The 20,851-nt window shown below is 63.4% G+C and overlaps 2 protein-coding genes and 1 non-coding gene across 4 annotated transcripts; all 3 read left to right on the top strand.

The window, feature by feature from the left end:
* The first annotated feature begins 1,220 nt into the window (after positions 1–1,220).
* Positions 1,221–3,220, top strand: TMEM167B (transmembrane protein 167B). 2 transcript variants are annotated; one of them, XM_048328449.1, is made up of 3 exons: positions 1,221–1,327; positions 1,922–2,053; positions 2,520–3,220. In XM_048328449.1, the coding sequence occupies exons 1-3, from the start codon at positions 1,318–1,320 to the stop codon at positions 2,600–2,602; spliced, it is 225 nt and encodes a 74-aa protein (XP_048184406.1). In that variant the 5' UTR covers positions 1,221–1,317; the 3' UTR covers positions 2,603–3,220. The 2 variants fall into 2 exon arrangements, with proteins under 2 accessions (XP_048184406.1, XP_048184407.1); XM_048328450.1 differs by lacking the exon at positions 1,221–1,327 and adding an exon at positions 1,454–1,467.
* Positions 3,221–3,905: 685 nt separating this feature from the next.
* LOC125338149 lies at positions 3,906–4,195 on the top strand. The gene has a single exon (XR_007208209.1). It is a non-coding gene; the product is annotated as a small Cajal body-specific RNA 2 (non-coding RNA).
* A 2,269-nt stretch (positions 4,196–6,464) lies between these two features.
* Positions 6,465–20,067, top strand: ELAPOR1 (endosome-lysosome associated apoptosis and autophagy regulator 1). Its single transcript, XM_048328324.1, is given in 26 exon segments — positions 6,465–6,633; positions 8,801–8,921; positions 9,953–10,145; positions 11,253–11,400; positions 11,966–12,046; positions 12,332–12,437; positions 12,515–12,664; positions 13,598–13,686; positions 13,760–13,937; positions 14,539–14,667; positions 14,750–14,840; positions 14,932–15,037; positions 15,110–15,247; positions 15,349–15,603; positions 16,220–16,393; positions 17,253–17,348; positions 17,350–17,419; positions 18,182–18,278; positions 18,352–18,453; positions 18,834–18,960; positions 19,028–19,121; positions 19,124–19,205; positions 19,286–19,314; positions 19,317–19,415; positions 19,418–19,449; positions 19,710–20,067. Coding segments are annotated over 26 exon segments (2,955 nt in total). The 5' UTR covers positions 6,465–6,534; the 3' UTR covers positions 19,779–20,067.
* Positions 20,068–20,851: the final 784 nt, after the last annotated feature.

Genomic DNA, 20,851 nt, shown 5'->3' with positions numbered 1-20,851 from the left:
TACTGGGAGCACTGGGACTGCTGGGGGCACTGGGGGCCCTGGGAACACTGGGAGCCTTAGGTTTGCTGGGGGCCCTGGGAACACTGGGAGCACTGGGGACTTCTGGGAGCACCGGGACCACTGTGGGAACTTTTGGGCCACTGGAGGCACTGGGAACCCTGTGGGTACTGGGGTCACTGGGAAAACTGGGACAACTTGGGGCACTGAGGCTTGCTGGGGGCACTGGGACTGCTGGGGGCACTGGAAACACAGGGACCATGGGGGCCACTGGTGGGCACTGAGAACCCTGGGGGCACTGGGGATTGCTGTGAACACTAGCAGCACTGGGAACGCTGGTGCTGGGTGCACTGGGACTGCTGGATTGTGTGGGTTACTGTGGGAGCTGAGGGTTACTGGAGGAACTGAGCTGGGGACTGGGTGTGCTGGGAATTATGGGGGGTGCAGGGAGTTACTGGGTGCACTGGGGGTCAACTGGGAGGCTTACAGGGGATACTGGGATGGTGATTGGGTGACATATGATGTTACTGGGAGACTGGGGTTACTGGAAGTACTGGGATACTGGAGGCACTGGGGTTTATTGGGGGACCTGGGATTACTGGGGGGCCTGGCAGTTACTGGAAGGGCTGGGAGGGGGACTGGTGCTTGGAGAGGGGCCTTAGGTTTAGACTGGGAATTACAGGGGAACCTGGGGGTCAGATTGCACTGGGGGGTTACTGGGAGGACTGGAACTCACTGAGGGCTGGAATGGAGACCAATTGCACTTGGGTGGTACCGGGATACTGGGAGGATGGAGGGTTACTGGGAGGACTGGGGCTTACTGTGGGCTGGGATGAGCACTGGATGCTGGGGGGTTATGGGGAGATTGAGTTACTGGGGAATCCGGGTTTCACTGGAGTCTGGTTGCATTGGGGGGGCGGTTACTGGAAGGACTGGGGATTACTCGGAGTACTTGTGGGTTACTGGGAGGACTGGAATGGGGTCTGGGTGCACTGTGGGGTTACTGGGAATACCGAGGCGTCTCTGGAGCACTGAAATGGGGACTGGTCACACACGGCTGAGCTCACCAGCAGCTCCTGCGCGGACGGGGCGGCGGCAGCGCTGGGGCTCATCGCTGCTGCTGGGCGGGCACTGGGCCGGCACCGGGCCATACTGGGCCATACTGGGGCTGCACACGCACCTCCCCCAATAGGCGCTCGATTGAGGCCGCCTGCTCCTCAGGGTCCGCGTCGGGCGGGTCGGCGCTCGGCTGGCCGTGCCTGTCGGCCGCTTCCGCTGTCGCGTTGGCGCCGCGGGGGCCCGGGGGGGTCCGGGGCCGCCATGACCAACGGTGGGAACGGGGCCCGGGACAACCGAGGGGCAACCGAGGGGGCCCTGGGGAGAGCCGGGGGCCGGCATAGCCCATGCTGGGAACGCGGGAGCGAGGGGCTGTGGGGCGACGGGAGGGCCGGGGGGCCGCCATGACCAACGGTGGGAACTGGGGAACGGAGGGGCCCGGGGAGTCCGGGCGGATCCGAGTGGGTCCGGGGCCTCAAAGACTAACGGGGGAGGGAGGGGGGGGGGAACGGGGCTTTGGGGGTTCCGAAGGCGGGGGGGCTGACGGGGCGCCGTGGGGAGAGCGCTGAGGTGCCGGGGGGGGAGGGGGGGGGCTGGATGGGGCTGAGGTGGGGGAGGACTGGGAGGAACTTTTGGGATGCGATTGGAGACCGTGTCCCTTTGGGGGCGGGGTACGGGGCGGCCTGAGTGTCTTCGGGAGGGACACTGGGAAGTCTGTGTCCCTTTCCGGGGGCATCCTGGGAAGTCTGCATCCCCCCATAGGGGCAGAGCTGGGAGGTTGTTCCCATGGAGTGTGGGGGTCCCCTTGGAGGGGGCTGAGCAGGGACCCGCAGTGCCCCCTGACCCCCCCCGACCTCCCTTCCCGCAGTTTACTCACTGGACGGGCTCCTGGTGTTCGGGCTGCTACTGGTTTGCACTTGTGCGTACCTGCGGAAGGTGCCCCGACTGCGCACCTGGCTCCTGTCCGAGCGCAGGGGGGTCTGGGGAGTCTGCCACAAGGGTGAGGGACACTGGGGACACTGGGGACACTGGGATTTGGCGCAGGGGTGCTGGGAAGACTGGGATGGGGGCACTTGGAACACTGTGAGCGCTGAGAACGCTGGGGCACAGGGTGGGGGCACTGGGAACACTGGGATGAAGACATTGGGAATACTGGGAGTTGGGATGGGATCCTGGGGTCTGGGATGGGGTACTGGGAACACTGGGGTACAGGATGGGGATGCTGTGATCACTGAGTTCGGGTCTGGGACGGGGGCATTGGGTCCAGGATGGGAGCATTGGCTTCTGGGATGGGGACACAGGGGTCTGGGATGGGGACACAGGGATTGGGAATAGGAACAGTGGGTCTGGGATGGCTTCACAGGGAATCTGGGATGGGAACATGGAGTCTGGGATGGGCTCACGGGGATTCAGGATGGATCTGGGATGGGGACACGGGGTCTCACCCCACTCCGTCCTACCTGCAGCTGCTGTGATTGGGACCCGCCTGCACGTGGCTGTGTCTGTGTCCTGTCTTCTCATGGCCTTCTACGTCCTTGTGGGGAAGTGACCACTTGGAGGCCTGCTGGTGACCTGAGAGAGACCCTGGGACTGACAAGAGATCCTATGACTGATTCCAGAGACCCCAGTATGGACCAGAGACCCCGGTACTGACCCCAGTGTCCCAGTACCAACCAGAGACCCCACTGCTGACCCTGGAGACCCTGATACCGACCCTGGAGACCCCAGTACTGACCCTGAACCACCCCAGGTCCTGCCCCTGGCAGCAGCCTGTATCCTGCGTGTGGCAGCCTGGGGACCATCATGGCCCATCACCCTCCTCGAACCCACCGTGGGCAACTGTGGGGGCCACCAGGGCACCTTTAGACTGTTGGAAAAGGATTTCCTGTTAATCCTGTGGAGAAGTGGGTGAAGGGACCCCTGTGGCTGGGGGACCCAGCTCTGCCCCGTGAGCCCCTTCTCTTGATGCCGAGCAGGGTCCTGGTGGTGGGACCATGGCAGACTGTGGGGCCTACACAGGGCCCCCCGCATCAGTGGGATCTTCCCACGCCCCTGCAGCATGAGGGCCCTTAGGGGGGTCTCCCTCTGCAGTGGGGGGCTGTGACCCCCCCCGGGTTGTAAATACTGGACCGCCACATGCAAATAAAGTGGGGGTTCCTCTGTGGCAGCACTGGCTTGGGGGTGCTGTGGGGCGGGGCAGGCCTCCTGGGGGGTTTTGGAGGGGTCCTGTGGGGCTGGTGCCGTGCCAGGGAGGTGCTGTGGGGATGTTTCCTGCAGGGTGGGGGTTCCTCTGGGAAAGGGGGGTTCTGTGAGGCTGCTGCCCTGTCCGAGGGTGCTGTGGTGTGGGTCCCATTGTGTGTGTGTGTGTGTGTGTGAGGAGGTCCTTGGAGGCTGGCTCCTGTGGGTTGGAGGGCTCCCATGGTTATGGGCGTCCTGGGGTGGGGAGGATTTGTGCAAATAAAGCGTGGACTCCCCTGTGGGTGCCCTGGCGGGGCTGTGGGGTGCGAAATTACTGAGTGGAGCCTCCTGGCCCGGCGGTGCCGTCCCCGGTGCGGGTGCCCTGTGGGGGTTCCCGGCGGTGCCGTCCCCGGTGGGGGTGCCCTGTGGGGGTTCCCGGCGGTGCCGTTCCCGGTGGGGGTGCCCGGTGCGGGTGCCCGGTGGGGGTTCCCGGCGGTGCCGTTCCCGGTGCGGGTTCCCGGCGGTGCCCGTGGGGCGCGGGGAGAGTGCAGGGCGCTCCTCCGGCCGGCGGGGGCGCCACGGCGCCGCCTCGCCTTCCCGTCGTGCTCCGCGGCCGCGCTGTGCAAAGGGCAGGACCGGAAGTGGCGGCGGTGGCGCGGGTGCAGGCGCGCGTGTGTGTCGGGTGTGCGCGCGTGTGTGTCGGGTGCGTGTCTGTGTGCGCGCTTGTGCGTGTGTTTGCGTGTGTTTGCGTGTGTTTGTGTGTGTTTGTGTGGGGTGTGCGTGGCTCAGGCGCCCCCTCCCCTCCCCCTACACGTTGATCTTATTCGATCGGCCGGGCCCCGCCGGGCCGAGGTGAGAAGAAGACGCCGCGAAGCCCCCGGGCGCTGTGCGGCAGGGCCGGGCGGGATGAGTCGATCAGATAGGCGAGGCCGCGGCCGCTGAGCGCCCTGCGATTCTGACCCGCGCCCTCGTCCGCAGCCCCGGGGCCGCCACAGTCCCGGCCCGGGCCGTGTGGGGAGGCGGCAAGTGCGCCCGGTACCAGGCTCCGTGCGGGCTTTGCAGGGGCTGCTGCAGCCCGGCGGGCCTTGCACGCTCCGTGCCACGCTGGGAGTCGTTCGCCGGGCTTTGCAGTTGTGTGCGGCACAAAGGCTCTGGACGGGGCTCTGCTGGCACCTTGCCAAGTGTGTGAGTTGGGCACGGGCCCTGCTAGTCCCGCAGGGCACTGGGGACTCTGACGAGACCTGTGAGTCCCGTGCAACACGTTGTGTGTGACACCACAAGCGTGGCCTCTCTGTTTTATTGGGTGTGTGGTGATGGGCACAGCCGTGGTGGTGACAAGACGATGGCCACAAGGGGACAACCACGGTGATGACTGGGGGATGGCCGTGGTAACAAGAAGGACAGCCGTGGTGCTGACAAAGCTGTGATGGTAACCACGGGACAGCCACGGTGGAGACGAGGACCATGCTGGTAATAAGAGGACAGCCGTGGTGATAACAGGAGGACAACTGTGGTAGTAGCAAGAGGATGTCCATGGTGGTGACAAGGGGACAGTGGGGTGGTGACCAAGGGGTGACACAGTGGTGACAAGAGGATACCCACAGAGGTGAAAAGGGGACAGCTGGGGTGGTGGCAAGGCCATGGTGGTGATGAGGGGACAACAGTAATTCTGGCACTACTGGGAGAAGCAGCTGTGGTGGCTGCTGATGGTGGCTGCTGATGGTGGCCCTACTGTGAGGACACTCAGAGAGGGGGCTCACCAGCTTAATGGTGCCTGGCAGGCTTCATCTGCTAAGGTGACACTGCAGATGCTGTGGGGCACGGCCACCCCATGCCACTGTCTCCAGCTGTGGCCCAGTACACCTGGGGTTGTGCCCATGCTGCCATGGGGACAGGCATGACCCCTCCCTGTGGCTGTGTCCCCCATGCCCATGGTACCTGCTGGCATCCCTGTGCCAGCACAGATGGACAGGTGTCACTTGTGTTCCCTAACCCACAGGGTGTGCCACCAGAGTTGGGACCTCTGTGTCACCTTAGCAACTCTGTTCCCCATGTCCTCCTGTATTCCCCTTTGTCCCCTTGTGACTGTGACCCCCATGTGCCCGCCTTCCCCATCTCTATCAGCTATGTCCCTCATGTTCCCATATTGCCTGTATCCTTCATGTCCCCATATGTCCCCCATCTTCCTGTGTTCCCATATCAGCTGTGTACCCAGTGTCCCTCTGTAGCCCCATATCAGTTGTGTTCCTCTGTGTCCCCCACGTCCCTCATGTTCCAATATCACCTCTATCCCCTGTGTCCCCCATGTTCCCATGTCTCCTGTATTCCCCTTGTCCTGTGTCCCTGTATCAGCTCTGTACCCAGTGTCCCTGTGCCCCCGATGTTCTTGTGTCCCTCGTGTTCCTATATCCCCTGTACCCGCTATGTCCCTCGTGTCCCCCATGTCCAGCCCACGCAGCTGCGTGTGTCCCTGTCCTGTACCCAGTGCACTGGGGCTGGCCCAGCTCTGGGAGGACGTGCCCTGCGGGGCACACGGGTGGGACACAGTCCCCCAGGGGTGGAGGCAGCTCCGGGGTGCGACCCCTCCCCTGCCATGTCCCAGTCCTTCCCCAGAGCCGGGGGAGCGGGAAGCGGGGCTGTTCCCGGGGGCGAGATGCCCCGAGACGGTCCCAGTGCTGTTCCTGGAATAACATTCCCAATTCTGTTCCCAGGGATAAATTCCCGATGCCGTCCCCGGGAGCACGTTCCGGGATTACATTCCCAGTCCTGTTTCCGGGGATACACTCCCAAGGATGATGGGGTTCCCGGTGCCGTCCTCATGGATAGCGCTCCCAGTGCCGATGCCCGGCGCCATTCCCGGGATACCATTCCCGGGATCCTGTTCCCGGTTCCATCCCCGGGTATAACCCTGCCGGTGCCGTTCCCGTTCCCGTGTGTCTATTTCCGATACCGATCCGCGGTGCCATTCCCGTGAATAACATTCCCGGTGCCGATTCCCAGTGCCGTTCTCATGGCAAGCGTTCCCGGAGGCGATGCCGGCTGCCATTCCAAGGGGTTCTATTCGCGATCCACTGCCCGTTCCCGTTCCCTGGGGCGATGCCCCGTGCCGTTCCCGGGGGTTCCGTTCCCGGGGGTTCCGTTGCCAGGGGTTCCGTTCCCGGTGCCGTTCCCGGGGGCGGGGGCAGGTGGCGGCAGGTGCGCGGGGGCCGGGCCGTTGGCGGGGGCGGGGCCGCGGCTCCGGTGCTCGCACCGGCCGTTGCCGCCGCCGTTGCCGCCGCCGTTGCCGCAGTCGTTGCCGCCGCCATGGCCGGTATCGGAGCCCGGTGGATGCCGCTGGTGCTGTGTCTGGCTGTCACCGTGTCACCGGCACGCACCGGGGAGCAGCTACACGTCTGCAAGGAGGTACAGGCACCGGGAATGGCGGGGGGGAGGGCAACCGGTAACACACCATCACCCCCAAATTCCCCACACACACCCCGGGGATGAAACGGCGTCCCGGAGCACGGGGAGGCCGGTCCCTATGGGATGGGTGGGACAAGGAGGGGACAGGTAGGAGTCGGGGATCCCGGTGGCACCGGGGGTGGGGTGTCTCCTGTAGCGGAGAGGGACTGGCCGACCCGCTGGGGGCCCGGGGAGGGGTCTTCGCTCCCAGGGGCTCGGCCAGTCCCTGAGCGTCTCCTTGGGGACCCCAACTGGCGTCGTCCCATCATTGTCCCCAAGTCCCTCTCCCTCAGACCCATTGGGGTCTCCCCAAACCCTCCCTGAGTGCTGCTGGGGCGGGCGACAAGGAGCGGAGGGACAATCCCACGTGCCATTCCCAGCCCAGCACACGGTGGCCAAAGTATCCTGTGAAGAAAAACTAGGGGGAATATGTCACTCAGCAGGATCTGTTTGCCTTGGGGACAGTGGGTGAACCCCCAAATGCCCTCCGTGGGTCGTCCCCCCACCCCCCCCATTTTCCTCCCCCCTCCTCAGAGCTGCGGCTGCTTTTAATCTGGGCCAGGAATTTTTTTTTGCCGTGATCCAATTATTTTTTTATCTTGTTCCATGATCCGGAGCTGGAAACAATAGACTGGGGCTGGCACCTGCCCCAGGAGGGATCAGTCCCCCAGAGGGGGTGTCCCCTGTCCTTCACTAGGGACAGCCCTTTTCCCTCCCCTGGCCAGAGCAGAGTGACAGTGGCAGTTTGGGGTGCCCTCTGCCTTCAGAGCCACCCTGGGGCTGAATTAGGTCAATTTACCTAGATTAAATAAAAACCTGGAAAAGTTTGGGAAGAGAGAAAAAATACCCTCTCCCCAAGGGAACCCCTAGGGACTGAGAGCAGTGTGGTAGTTCGGGGCTGCTGAAAGTTGGGGTCACCCTTTAGGTACCCCCAGGGTGGTGGGGACCTTCCTCTGTGTCCCCATCCCAGGGCCGGGGGGGCTCCGTGCTGCCTGTACATGGGCAGGGAGTGCTGCAGGCACACCCTGTCCCCCCTTTTCCTTCTCCACCCCCCTTTTCCCTCTCCAATCCCTCTTTCCCCTCCACACACCCCCCACCCCCTCTTTCCCCCCCATTGCTGCGTTTCCAGCTGATGGGAACATCAAAGCAGTTGTTTTCTCATCAACCTGCCACGCTCCAGCAGCCGCTGGGAGCATGAAGCCACAGCACCGGCTCTGACACCCCAGAGCTGCTGTGAGAGGTGGAGAGCTCCCACTGTACCCCAAACCCCAGCACCACCGCCAGATGTGGCCTTCACCCTGCCCACACTGTCTGTCCCTGGCATCACCCTCGCCAGCCTTCAGCCAGCCCCAGCCTGGTGCAGCTGGCAGGATGGAGGGGGTCACGGTGCCCCTGGTGTCCCCAGCACTTCCCAGTTCCCCCTACACCCCCCTGTGCTGGCCCCCCATGCCTGGGGTGCTCCCACACCGTATCTGGGTTGCACCGCAGCTGTTTGACAGGCGAAGGGTGTCACAGCCATGCCAAGGCACACCGAGGGGTGTGACAGTGCCATGTGCTGCCAGGAACATGGGGGGCCCCGGGGGTTCACCCCGGGAGGGGGTGCGGGGCTGTCGCTGCTCTGAGGCTATCTTGTGCTGTGGGCTGTTGGGGAGATCCTGGGTGACCCCACAGCGCTCTCTGAGGGAACACGTCCTGGGGTGGGGGGGTCGTTACCTGAAGTGCTGCCTGCAGCAGTCCCCCAGACCCCCCCAGCCAGGCAGCCCCCCACCTCCAGCATCCCTATGGCCCAGAGTCCCCCACCCTGGGCGACCCCACCCTGAGCACCCCCTGCCACAGCATCCCCGCACCCAAATCGTCCCCCCCACCCACAGCACCCACATTTCCCAGCATGCCCCCATACTGACCCCCTCGCCACAATACTCCCCCACTCGGAGCACCCTCCCAAGCCCCTTTTACCAGGCCCTGGGCACTGCGGGATGTTGCCACACCTTAACTCAAAACCATCCCTTCAAGGCACAGCTGGGCCCAGGTGCCAGGCCCAGCCCCTCTCGGGGGGCACAGGGTGTGGGGGCAGCCCGGGGGTCTCGGAGTGCAGCTCCCCACCACGTTCCCTCTCTGTCTCCTGCAGTCCGAGTACCACTACGAGTACACAGCATGTGACAGCTCAGGCTCGCGCTGGAGGGTGGCTGTGCCACACACGCCTGGACTCTGCACCGGCCTGCCCGACCCCGTCAGGGGCACTGCGTGCTGTGAGATTTCCACCAGGAATGGGACAGGGTCAGGTTTGGGGGGTGGGAATGACAGGAGTGGGAAATGAGGGCAAGGGGAGGGAGAGAGAGGGGAGACAAGCACAGCCATTGTCAGCTCCAGTGCAGGCAGCAACAGGAGGGATGGAATGGGATCAGTGGGATGGGAATCCCCCTGGGATGGATGGCAGACGAACTACAAACACTGAGATGGCATGGGGTAGGAATCACACACACACGGAGTCCCTGGGATGGGATGAGAAGGATGGAAATCACACGCAGGCATTGGGATGGGATGAGCCAGATGGGAATCGCATGCACACATGGATAGGATGGGATGGGAATCACACATACAGTCATGGAATGGGATGAGAGGGATGGGAATCACACAGACACTGGGGTGGAAATCCCCTCACCCCACACGCACACCAGGACAGGATGAGTGAGATGAGAATCCCCCTCACACAAACTCACTCACCAGAATGGGATGAGAGAGATGGAAATCCCGCTCTCATAACGGGATAGGATGGGATGGGAATCCCACACATACAAGTACTAGGATGGGATAAGAGGGATGGAAATCACACACACACTTGCACAAGGATGGGATGGGAATCATACACACAGTCACCAAATGGAATGAGAGCCATGGGAATCCCACCACATACACTGGGATGGAAATCTCCACTGGGATAGGTTGAGTGAGATGAGAATTCCCCTCACACAAACTCACTCAGCAGGGTGGGGTGAGCAGGATGAGAATCCCAAACACACCCCCCCAAACCTTGGGGATGCCCCAGCTCCATGGCAGAGGGTTACATCCTGCCTGGATTGGGCAGAGCTGGGCGTCAGGTGCCAAAACTCATGGATGGGGGGGGTTGCCTTTGTGGAGTGGTCAGAATGGAGGATCCCAACACCTCCACCAGCTGGGAGCTCTTGGAAATGTGGAGCTGAGGGTGATGAGGCTGTAGCAGCACCAAGGGGGGCCGGGGGGTGACCCTCCAGGCCCCATGCCCCCCTGTCTCCATTGGCAGCATTCTCCTGCAAGGCGGGTGAGTTCCTGGAGATGCAGGCACAGATGTGCCGGCCCTGCGCTGCGGGCACTTACTCACTGGGCACTGGCGTCCGCTTCGATGAGTGGGACGAGGTGCCCCATGGCTTCGCCAACGTGGCCACCAACCTGGAGGTGGATGACGGCTTTGGCGATGCGGCAGGGAACTGCACAGCGTGAGTCATTGTGTCACTGGCTGTGACACCAGCACGTGGGCACTCAGCATGTTAGGACTGGGTGCAGGGCACAGCAAGCAGGATGGGTGCTGTGACGCCCCTGTGCATCCATAGCACCCTGTTGCCCTTCTGTCCATCCTGCCTGGGAGGTGACACTAGCAGGACACCCTGATCACAGCAAGGGAACACCCAGCAGCGTCACCCCCACAGCACTGGCAGGATCCCAACCCCATGGGACCCCCATATCAACACTCCTCAGAGACAGAGCACCTGTGGAGGTCCCCACAGCACCCATGGGGGTCTCCACACCCCTGTGCCACCAGCCAGTGCCTTTATTTACCACCACAGCCCTTTGATCCTCACTGGCAACCTCTGAGCTCTTTCAGTTGTGCTGGCAGTCACCAGACCCTCCCAGTTGTTCCACAGCCATTAAACCTCCTACCAGCTGGTTGTACCAGCAGCCTCTAAACCTTCCTAGTTTTACCACAGCCTCTGAACCCTCCCAGTTGTACCAGCAGCTGTTGAGCCCTCCCAGTTGTACCAGCAATCCTCTGATGAAACCCTCCCAGATGTCTCGATAGCCACCAAACCCTCCCAGTTGTACCACACCAGTGAGCCCTCCCAGTTGTACCAACAGCCACCAAACCCCCCTGGTTATACCAACGACCACCAAACTATCCCATTTGTACTGGAAGCCCCTGAACCCTCCTCATGGTACCAACAACCTTGAAACCCTCCCAGTTGTACCAACAACCACCCAAACCCTTGGTTTTACTGGCACCACTTCACTGCCCCATCGATGCCCCTCTCAGCCATTCCCTACTCCCAGCAGCATGTTCCTCATCCAGCCACATTCCCAGAACGGGGCGACCCCACTCTACTCTCCTTGCAGTCCCCATAGCTCTCAGCAGGGCAGGGGATTCTCCCCAGGGATACGTGTCTAGCCACCACACCTTGCCATGTCCCCAAGCTGTCCCCAAGCCCCTGTGCCCCCCATTTCCCTCCTGCTTCCTGGGGACCCTGCCAGCTGTCCCTACAATCCCTGTCCTGCCTCCCATGGGGTTGAGAGTGGTGACAGAGTCCCCGGGGCCATGTCACTCGCCCCAGGTCAACATGGGTGCCACTGGGGGACTACGTGGCCTCCAACACGGATGAATGCACGGCCACCCTCATGTATGCTGTGAGCCTCAAGCAGTCGGGGACTGTCACCTTCGAGTACATCTACCCTGACAGCAGCATCGTCTTCGAGTTCTTCGTGGGTGACAGGGGGCAGGGGTGGAGGGTGTGGGTCCTTGGGGACATGAAAGGAGTCTCTTGGGACATGGAGGGGTCCATGGGGATATGGGAGGGGGTCCTTGATGGCATGAAGGGGTCTCTAGGGACATGGGAAGAGTCCCTTGTGACCTGAGTGGGCCCCTGGGCACTCCTTAGGGGTCCCTGGGGACAGGATGTTTATCCCTAGGGACATGGGAGGAGTCCCTCAGAGCATGATGTGCCTCCCTGGGGACATGGCAGGGGACCCTGGAGACGTGGGAGGAGTCCCTGAGGGGATCTCTGGTGACGTGACAGGGGTCTCTGGGAACATGGGGAAAGGGACCCTGGGTATATGGGAGGGGTCCCTGGGGATATGCTGGGGGTCCTTGCAGACATGGAGGGGTCCCTGGGAACATGAGAGTGGACCCTGGTGACATGAGGGGAGCCCCTGGGGACATGGCAGTGGTTCATGGAGACATGAGGGGGGGTCCCTGGGAGCATGAGGGGTGTCCCTGGGGACATGCGGGGTCCCTGTGAACATGGGGTCCCTGGCACTCTCCCTGCAGGTGCAGAATGACCAGTGCCAGCCCACGGTGGAGGAGTCCCGTTGGATGCGGACGACAGAGAAAGGCTGGGAATTCCACAGCGTGAGTGTCCGGAGGGAGGTGACGGGGGGGGGGGAGAGGTGACACAGGGGGGGAGGTGACACGGGGGGGAGGTCCCTCGGTGTTCCCCCGGCGTCTCTTGCCCCGCCCCTGGGAAGTAGATGCTCCACGAGGCTGCAGAGGGGGCGGTGGGTGGTGGCAGACGGGGGTGCCACACACCCCCCTTCACTGGTTCCAGCCCCCTCCTCGGCAGCGGGACCCCCACCCATGGTGCCAAACCCATCCCTGGCAGTGGGATTACCCAGCCCCGTGGGATCCCTCTCCCAGGTGGAGCTGAGTCGCGGGAACAACGTGCTGTACTGGCGGACCACCGCCTTCTCCGTCTGGTCCAAGGTGCCTAAACCGGTGCTGGTGAGGAACATCGGCATTACAGGTGGGTGGGGGCAGGAAGGGGAGTCTCAGGGGTCGCGCACCCCCCTCTACACTACCTGAACCCCCTCCTGCTCCCAGGGGTGGCCTTCACCTCCGAGTGCTTCCCCTGCAAACCCGGCACCTTCGCCCCCACCGCCGGCTCAACCGCCTGCCAGCCCTGTCCCGCCGACACCTTCTCTGGCAAAGGGGCCACCGCCTGCCAGCCCTGTGACCCCGATACCTACGCCGGTGAGAAGGGACACCCGGGGGTACCCCGTCCCAGAGCTGTCCCTCTAGTATGTGCCCCTGAGAAAGGGAGGGATGATGTGGGGAGTAGGGGTGACCTGACATCCTCTGGTGGGGACAGTGTTGGGACCCCTCACAAACCTGACACCTATGCTGGTGAGAGGGGACACCCTTAAGGGTCTCTTTGTTCCCGCACTCTGTGCTGCAGAGGTGGCCCTGGGGGAGGGAGAGGTGATGTGGGGAGCAGGGAGGACCTGTTTTCCCATAGTGAGTCAGGGACATGGATACCCCCACAAAGTGGGGACAGTGTTGGAGTCCGTTCACGAATCTGACACCTCCACCGGTGAGAGAAGACACCCAAGTGTCCCTCACCCAGAGCTGCTACCCTTAGGGGTCCTCCTGTTCCCCCAGTGCGGGGGTGCCCCTGGGGAAGGTGGTGCGGGAGACAGGGATGACCTGCTATCCCTTGGTTGGGAGTGGGGACATGGACACCCCATGTGGCAGCACTGGGGTCCCCTTGTGAGCCTGATGCCTACTCCAGTGAGAGAAGATCAGGACGTCCCTACCCACGAGCCTTGGGCTTCCTCTTGTTCCCCCCACTTTGCACTGCAGGGGTTGCCCTGCGGGAGGGAGAGGTGATGGTAGGGACAGGGAGGACAAGGACACTCCGCAAGGTGGGGACAGTGTTAGAATACCCTTGGAGCCTTATGCCTCCACTGGGGGGTCCTCCCACCCAGGGCTGACACCCTTAGGGGTCCCTAGGTCCCTCCACTCTTCCCTGTCTGGGTGTCCTTGGAGCAGGTAGGGGTGATGTGGGGAGTAGGGAGCACCCACTACCCCTTGGCTGGGAGGGAAGACGAGGATGCCCCGCGTGGTGGGAGCAGCGCTGGGATCCCCGGGCCGTGCTGGCTCACCCGCCGTGTGCCCCCTCGGCAGAGCCCGGCTCGGGGTCCTGCAAGCCCCGCCCCCCCTGCACGGACAAGGATTTCTTCTACACCCACACGGCCTGTGACGCCGGCGGGGAGGTAATGCGGGGGCACCCCGGGGTGGTCCCCCTGTCCTCCGGTGTCCCCCCCGGCTCACCCGCTCCCGCGGCAGACCCAGCTGATGTACAAGTGGGCAGAGCCGAAGATCTGCAGTGAGGAGCTGCCGCAGGCGGCCCGGCTGCCACCCTCGGGAGTCAAGACCCGGTGCCCACCCTGCAACCCTGGCTTTGCCAAAGGCAATGGCAGCACCTGCCAGCCCTGTCCCTATGGCTCCTACTCCAACGGCTCCGGTAAGGCGGCCCTGTCATTGTCCCCAAAGTGTGACTGGGGCACCCCGAGCTGCCAGGGGAAGGTGGGTGCCACTCTGGTGCAGGGTTGTCCCCTCTCGTCCCCATGGCTCCAATAAGGACACCTCCATCATTGTCCCCAAAGACTAACTGGGGTCCCCAGGGCTGCCAGGGGGAGGTGAGTGCCACCTCAGTGCAGGGTTGTCTCATCCTGTCCCCATCATTGCTCCTAAGGGGTGACCATGGCACCCCAAGCTGACAGAGAGGAAGGTGGTACCACCCTAGTGCAAGCGCTGTCCCTATGTATCCGGTGAGAACATCCCAGTTATTGGCCCCAAGAGGTACCTGGGGTCCCTGGAGCTGCCAAGGGAAGCTGGGTGCCACCTCAGTACAAAGCTGTCCTCTCCTGTCTCCATCATTGTCCCCAAGGGGTGGTGACCAGGACACCCCAAGCTGCAGGGAGGGGAATGTGGTACCACCCTAGTGCCGGGCTGCCCCCCTCTTGTCCCCATCACTGGCCTCAAGGGGCAAGCAGGGCACCTCAAGCTGACAGAGGGGGAGGTGGCTGCCACCCTTGTGCAGGGCTGTTGCCTCCTGTCCCCAGCCTGCCTCAGCTGCCCAGCGGGCACTGAGCCGGCGCTGGGCTTGGAGTACAAGTGGTGGAACGTGCTGCCCCCCAACATGGAGACCACTGTGCTCAGCGGCATCAACTTCGAGTACAAGGGCATCGCAGGTAGTGGCAGAGGGTTGTCCCTTCCCTGTCCCCTGCCAGGGGACTGCCAGAGACCCCTCTGAGCGTCACTCCATCCCTGCAGGCTGGGAGGTAGCCGGGGACTACATTTACACGGCAGCTGGAGCGTCTGACAGCGACTTCATGATCCTCACGCTGGTGGTCCCTGGCTTCAGGTGAGGTGGGGACCACCACCAGGGTGTCCCCAGGGAACAGGGGGGACACAGCCATAGGGCAGAGCTAGCAGTGTCCCCATGCTGTCCCCAGCCCTCCGAGCCCAGTGCTGGAGGACACAGAGAGCAGGGAGGTGGCCAGGATCACCTTCGTCTTTGAGACGCTGTGCAGCGTTGGCTGTGAACTCTACTTTATGGTGGTGAGTGGGGGGACACAGCAGTTTGGGGGGGACACAGTGAATTTGGGTGCCACCATCCCCCTGTCGCTGCAGGGTGTCAACTCCCGCACCAACACTCCGGTGGAGACGTGGACAGGCTCCACAGGGAAACAATCCTACACCTACGTGGTGGAGAAGAACGCGACCATGAGCTTCACCTGGGCCTTCCAGCGCACCCCCTACCATGAAGCGGTGAGGGGCGGGGGGCCCTGCTTTGGGAGGGCTGGAGGGCCCCCAATTTGGGGGGCCAGTGGGGGTCGGGAGGTTGATGGTGATGGTGCTCTCGGTGCCAGGGCCGGCGGTTCACCAGTGATGTGGCCAAGCTGTACAGTGTCAACGTCACCAACGTGCAGGGGGGGGTGGCCTCCTTCTGCCGCCCCTGTGCCCCCCAGCCCGCTGGGTCCTGCACCCCATGTTCCCCTGGCAGTGCTGTGGACCCCGGCTCAGGCACCTGCCAGCCCTGCCCGCCTGGCACCTACCTGCGGGGTCACCCCTCCGACGGGACACCCACCTGCCAGCCCTGCGGCCCTGGCACACACAGCAATCAGGTGACTGGGAGTGGCAGGGGGTCCAAGTGTCCCTAAGTGTCCCCATGGGTGATGCCAATGGGCCCCAGAGGAATGACACCAGCCTCCCCACACCCAGGATGTCCCAGATGGTAGCACTGGCCAGCACCAGGAGGGTGATACCATTACGGGTGGGTGACACCAGCCCCCCCAGTCATCCTGGGTGCATGACACTGTGTCCCCAGGGAGGTGACACCAGGCCCTTACAGCCATTCTGGATGGGTGACAAGATGGGTGGCAGTATGGATGACAGTGTCTGACCCTGGCTGGGTGATGCCTGCCCTTGGCCATCTCCAGGGAGGTGACACCAGCCCTGTGGCCATCCTGGGTGGGTGACAGGGTGGGTGACAGTGTCTAATACTGGGTGGGTAATGCCAGCCCCCCAGCTGTCCCCAGTGAGATGACACCAGCCCCTCCCAGCCACCCCAGATGGGTGACACTATCTGACACTGGTGGGTGGCAGTGAGTGACCCTGGTGGGTGCCACCATGGCCCTGCTGTCTCTGAGGGGTGGTGCCAGCTCTCCACAGTCCCCACAAGGGTGTCCCCAGTGGGTGCCGTGGCCATCGCTGAGCCCCCGTCCCTGTCCCTGTTCCCAGCTGCGGTCGCTATGCTACAACAACTGCAGTCTGGCACTGGCGCTGCCAGGCCAGATGCTGCACTTTGAGTTCCCGGCTCTGGGCATGGGTGCTGGGGTGGGCACCGGGCCCAGCTTCACCCCCAAGGGGCTGCGCTACAGCCACCACTTCCGCCTCAGCCCCTGCGGGCACCAGGTGAGACCCGCGCGGGCAAACACGTGTGCACACATGGGAACGTGCCCGGACATGCAGGATGTGGGCATGGGCACACAAGTGCAACCGTGGGCACATGGGTGGGCACTCAGGAGAGTGGGCACACGTGGGCAGGAGGCCATGGAAACATACATGCAGACATGGGAACACACCTGGGAAGGCAGGTCCCACCTGGGCACGGGCGCACAGGTACAAACACAGGCACAGGAACGCAGGTGCACACATGGGCACACACAGACAGGAGGGCACAGGAACACGCATGCATGTATGGGAACACACCTGGGCACATGGGTGGGTGGTTACGGGTGCACAAGTGCGAACGTGAGCACACATGGGGGTGCGTGTGCACACACGGGCACGTGAGTACAAATATGGGCACATGGGTGGGCACTCAGGAGGGTGGGCACAGAAGCACAGGTGGGCACACTTGGGCACGCATGGGCAGGAGGACTCGGGAACACACATGTACACATGGGCGTGTGCATGGGTGAACACGGGCACACACCTGTGCACGTGGATGGGACAGGGGCATGCAGGTGGGCAGACATGGGCACACATGCATATGTGCTCATAGGCATGCAAGCACAAGGACATGTATGCAAACACACACACACACAGGTGTGCAAACACGGGTGTACATGCAGCCATACCTGCACACACACACGCTCTTGTGCAGTCACATGTGCACAGTCACACACACGCCTGCACAGTTGTGCAGACACACGTGAACACTCGTGCAGACACATGTGGACACTTGTGCAGCCACACCTGCACACACAAACACCTGTCCCTTGCACACACATTGCCACCCCACACACGTGTGTCATGTGTGTCCCCACAGGGCAGGAAGATGGCCTCGTGTGCTGACAATGTGACGGCTGGTCGGGGGGACGCTGCCCGTGTGGTCACCTCTTACGTGTGCCAGAGCATTCTGGTGCCCCCCTGACATCACCGGTGCCCGCACAGCTGTGTCTTCTCAGCCTGTCAGCCTGGGCGACCGCCTGCTGGGTGAGGGGGCCACTCAGGGTCACTGAGACACATGGCGAGACAGACAATGGAACACCTTGGTGGCACTGGGACACTACCACTGGGACACTCCGTTGGGACTGGGACACGTGTGGGACAGGGACTGGGACACCCTGGTGGCACTGAGAGTGGGACACCTGGTTGAGGTGCGACACCCTGGCAGGACAGGGGCCAGGACATCTCAGTGGCACTGGGATACATGGGTGGACAGGGAGTAGCCTACTCCAGTAGCACTGGGATGCCCTGGTGGGACTCAGACACATGGGTGGGACAGGGAGCAGCACACCCTGGTGGGACTGGGACACCCCAGTGGCACTGGGAGTGGAGTACCCTGGTGGGGATTGGGACGCTCTGCTGGGACTGGGACACTGGCACTAGGATATTTCAGCAGCACTGGGATACCTGGTGGCACAGGGACACCCCAATGGGACTGAAATACACCCTGGTGGAACTGGGACGCTACAGGGGCACCTTGTTTGGGATTGGGACATTGTCACCGGTATACCTCAGTGGGATTGGGATACACTGCAGAAGGAATGGGACACACTGGTGGGACTGGGACACCCCGGTGGGACTGGGACTCCTCAGTGGGACTGGAAGACCTTGGTGTGACTTGAGGCACCCTAGTAGGACTGGGACTCTCTGGTGGGACTGGGACACCCTTGTAGGACAGGGTCACTCTGGTGGCACTAGGACACTGGGACACACCCCAGTGGGACTGGAGACATCCCTCTCTCCCCGCAGGTGTCACCACCAGCTCCGTGCTGGACGGCATTGTGTCTCCCCCAGAGCTCTTCCCCCCCAGCCACCCTGACCTGCCTGACATCATCTTCTTCTTCAGGTGCAGGCAGGTGACAGGGAGGTGACACCCACACAGTGCCCCCACTGTCCTGACCCACCATGTTCCCTGGCAGGTCCAACGACATGACACAGCCCTGCAGTGGTGGCCGGGCCACCACCATCCGCCTGCGCTGTGACCCCCTGCGCCTTGGCACTGGCACCCTGGCTGTCCCCAGGTGGGGAGGGAACACTGGGGACCCCAAGGAGTGATTTGGGTGACCCAAACATCTCTTGCTGTCATGGGTGGGCATGTCCCTGAGGTGCTTCGCTTTGGGGACGCCACTGACACAGTGTCAGAGTCCCTCACCCTGAGGCGTCATCCTGGCTGTGTCATTGGCATCCTGCGTGTACTCAGGTTGGCAGTGGAACAAAGGAGACCCCGGGGGAAGTTATGGGACCCCCAAGGTCTCCTGCTGTCATGGGTAGGCACTTCCTTGGGGTGCTTCACTTTGGGGATACTGCTGTCATGGTGTCCCCACCCTGGGTTGTCACCTTGGCTGTATTCCCCACTTTGGGGTGTCACCTTTTTGAGCCCCTCCTTTTTGCCCCTCCCCAGCAAATGCCCTGAGGGCACCTGCGACGGCTGCACCTTCCATTTCCTGTGGGTGACGGCCGAGGGATGCCCCCGCTGCTCCAGCTTCCACCACCGCCCCATCGTCGGCGCCTGTATCGGCGGCGTTCAGGTACCGCCCCGTGCCCTGGGCTGGGCTGCGGCTCCCGCGGCCCCTGACCCCCCTTTCCCCCCACCAGAAAACCACCTACGTGTGGCGGGAGCCCCGGCTGTGCCACGGCGGGGACGCGCTGCCGCCACAGGTGATCCAGGCGTGCCGGAGCGTGGATTTTTGGCTAAACTGGGAATTTCCACTGGGACATGCATGGCTGTCTTGCTGGCCGCGCTCGCCGCTTATTTCTGGAAAAAGACTCAAAAGTGAGCAATTGGCGGCGGGCTTTGGGGACACGGGGGCTAGCACTGTCACGGGGGGGTGATGGCACCGCCTGCATTCCCAGGTTGGAATACAAATATTCCAAGCTGGTGATGACGCGGCGGCCCGGGAGAGCGAGGCGACGTCTCCCGACAGCTGCGCCATCATGGAGGGGGAGGACGCGGAGGACGAGCTGCTCTTTGCCACCGAAATGTCACTTTTGGAAAACTTAAAGCCCTGACGGCCAAGGTGAGCGGGGCGGGCCGGGGGGGGGGGGGGGGGGGGGGGGGGGGGGGGGTGGTGCACAACTCTGGAGTGGCCACCAGAGAAGCCATGGGGGTGGGATTTGAGGATGGTCAGTGCCTCAGTTCCCCCAGCCCGGGGGGCTCTGTGCCTCAGTTTCGCCACCCCGAGGGGGCTCCAGCCCTCAGTTTCCCCACCCCGGGGGCTCCGGGCCTCAGTTTCCCCACCACAGGAGGGCTCCGGGCCTCAGTTTCCCCACCCCACAGCGGATGCCGGATGGATTCGACTCGGTCCCGCTCAAGACCTCATCCAGCAGCACCGATCGGGAGCTGTAAGAGGACGGGGGACACACTCGCATCCCCCAGCCCTCCCGGGAGCTGTGACGGGGCAGGGGGCACCCACAGACGCCCTGCCCCCAGGCAGCTGTGAAGGGAAGGCGGGGTACCCACGACCCACCCCCCGTCCCCCTCAAAGTGGCCTTAGGGACCCGCTTCGGACCGGAGCTTCGTTACGGCTTTTGTACGTGTGGCCCCACCCGTGCCCCCCCCGTGTCCTCCCCATACCGAGCACCCCAAAAATACCAAATACAGGAGTGGGGTTTGTACAAGGGCTTCGTGTGTGTGGGCATACGGGGCTGGAGGGGGGGCACGCGTAGGGGGTGCGGGGAGCGGAGCGTGGGCACCCAAAATGGGTGGAGGGAGGGTGTGGGAGTGTGCGCGGGGTGTCACACACGTGGGAGTGGGTACCTCGGGCTGGGGTAGGGGTGCACACGTGGCGGGGCCAGCGGAACTTTGACTTCCACCTCCATGCCCCCTCGGGGGGCGAAGGGGGATAGGGTCCCCCACATGGGTGGAGGCACCAAGACCCCGCCGGGACCCCCAGGGAGGGGACGGTGAGGTGACATGGGGTGACATGCGGTACCATGGACAGCTACAGTCGTGCCATGGTAGAGGGGCGTAGAGCAGCCTTTGGGACTCCCGTGCGCAACTGGGGTGCGGGGCGTCCTCGGCTAGGAGGTCCCCACTGCCCACCAGTATCCCCGGGATGTGGCTGAGGAACCCCGGAGGTGCTCGGGGTGCGCGGGCAGACCCGCGGAGATCCCTCGCGGGGGGTGGGGGGGGGGGAGGGGGGGAGCTCAAGGACTGCTCAGGCCCCTCCAGACCCCTACATCCTCCCCAAACCCTCTCATACCCTCCCCATACCCCAGTCCTCCCGCCCTGCCAGGGCCTCCAGACCCACTGGAACGCCCCTTTGGCGGGGGTCAGGGATGCTCGGACCGCTCGGGCCCCCCAGCGCCCCCATATCACCCCCGTACTTCCCCCGCCCCCCATTCCCCCCGTCCCCCCCATTCCCCCGCCCCCCCATTCCCCTGCCCCCCCATTCCCCGGTCCCCCCATTCCCCCTCTCC

Source organism: Corvus hawaiiensis, chromosome 24, assembly GCF_020740725.1.
Source record: "Corvus hawaiiensis isolate bCorHaw1 chromosome 24, bCorHaw1.pri.cur, whole genome shotgun sequence".
Lineage (NCBI taxonomy): Eukaryota > Metazoa > Chordata > Aves > Passeriformes > Corvidae > Corvus > Corvus hawaiiensis.
The sequence above is the reverse complement of the archived record's forward strand: the minus strand, read 5'-3'. Positions and strand labels throughout refer to the sequence as shown.

Coding starts and splice junctions, on each gene's coding strand:
- TMEM167B (XM_048328449.1), top strand. Junction 2,054..2,519: donor CTGGGGAGTCTGCCACAAGG/GTGAGGGACACT, acceptor TCCTACCTGCAG/CTGCTGTGATTGGGACCCGC.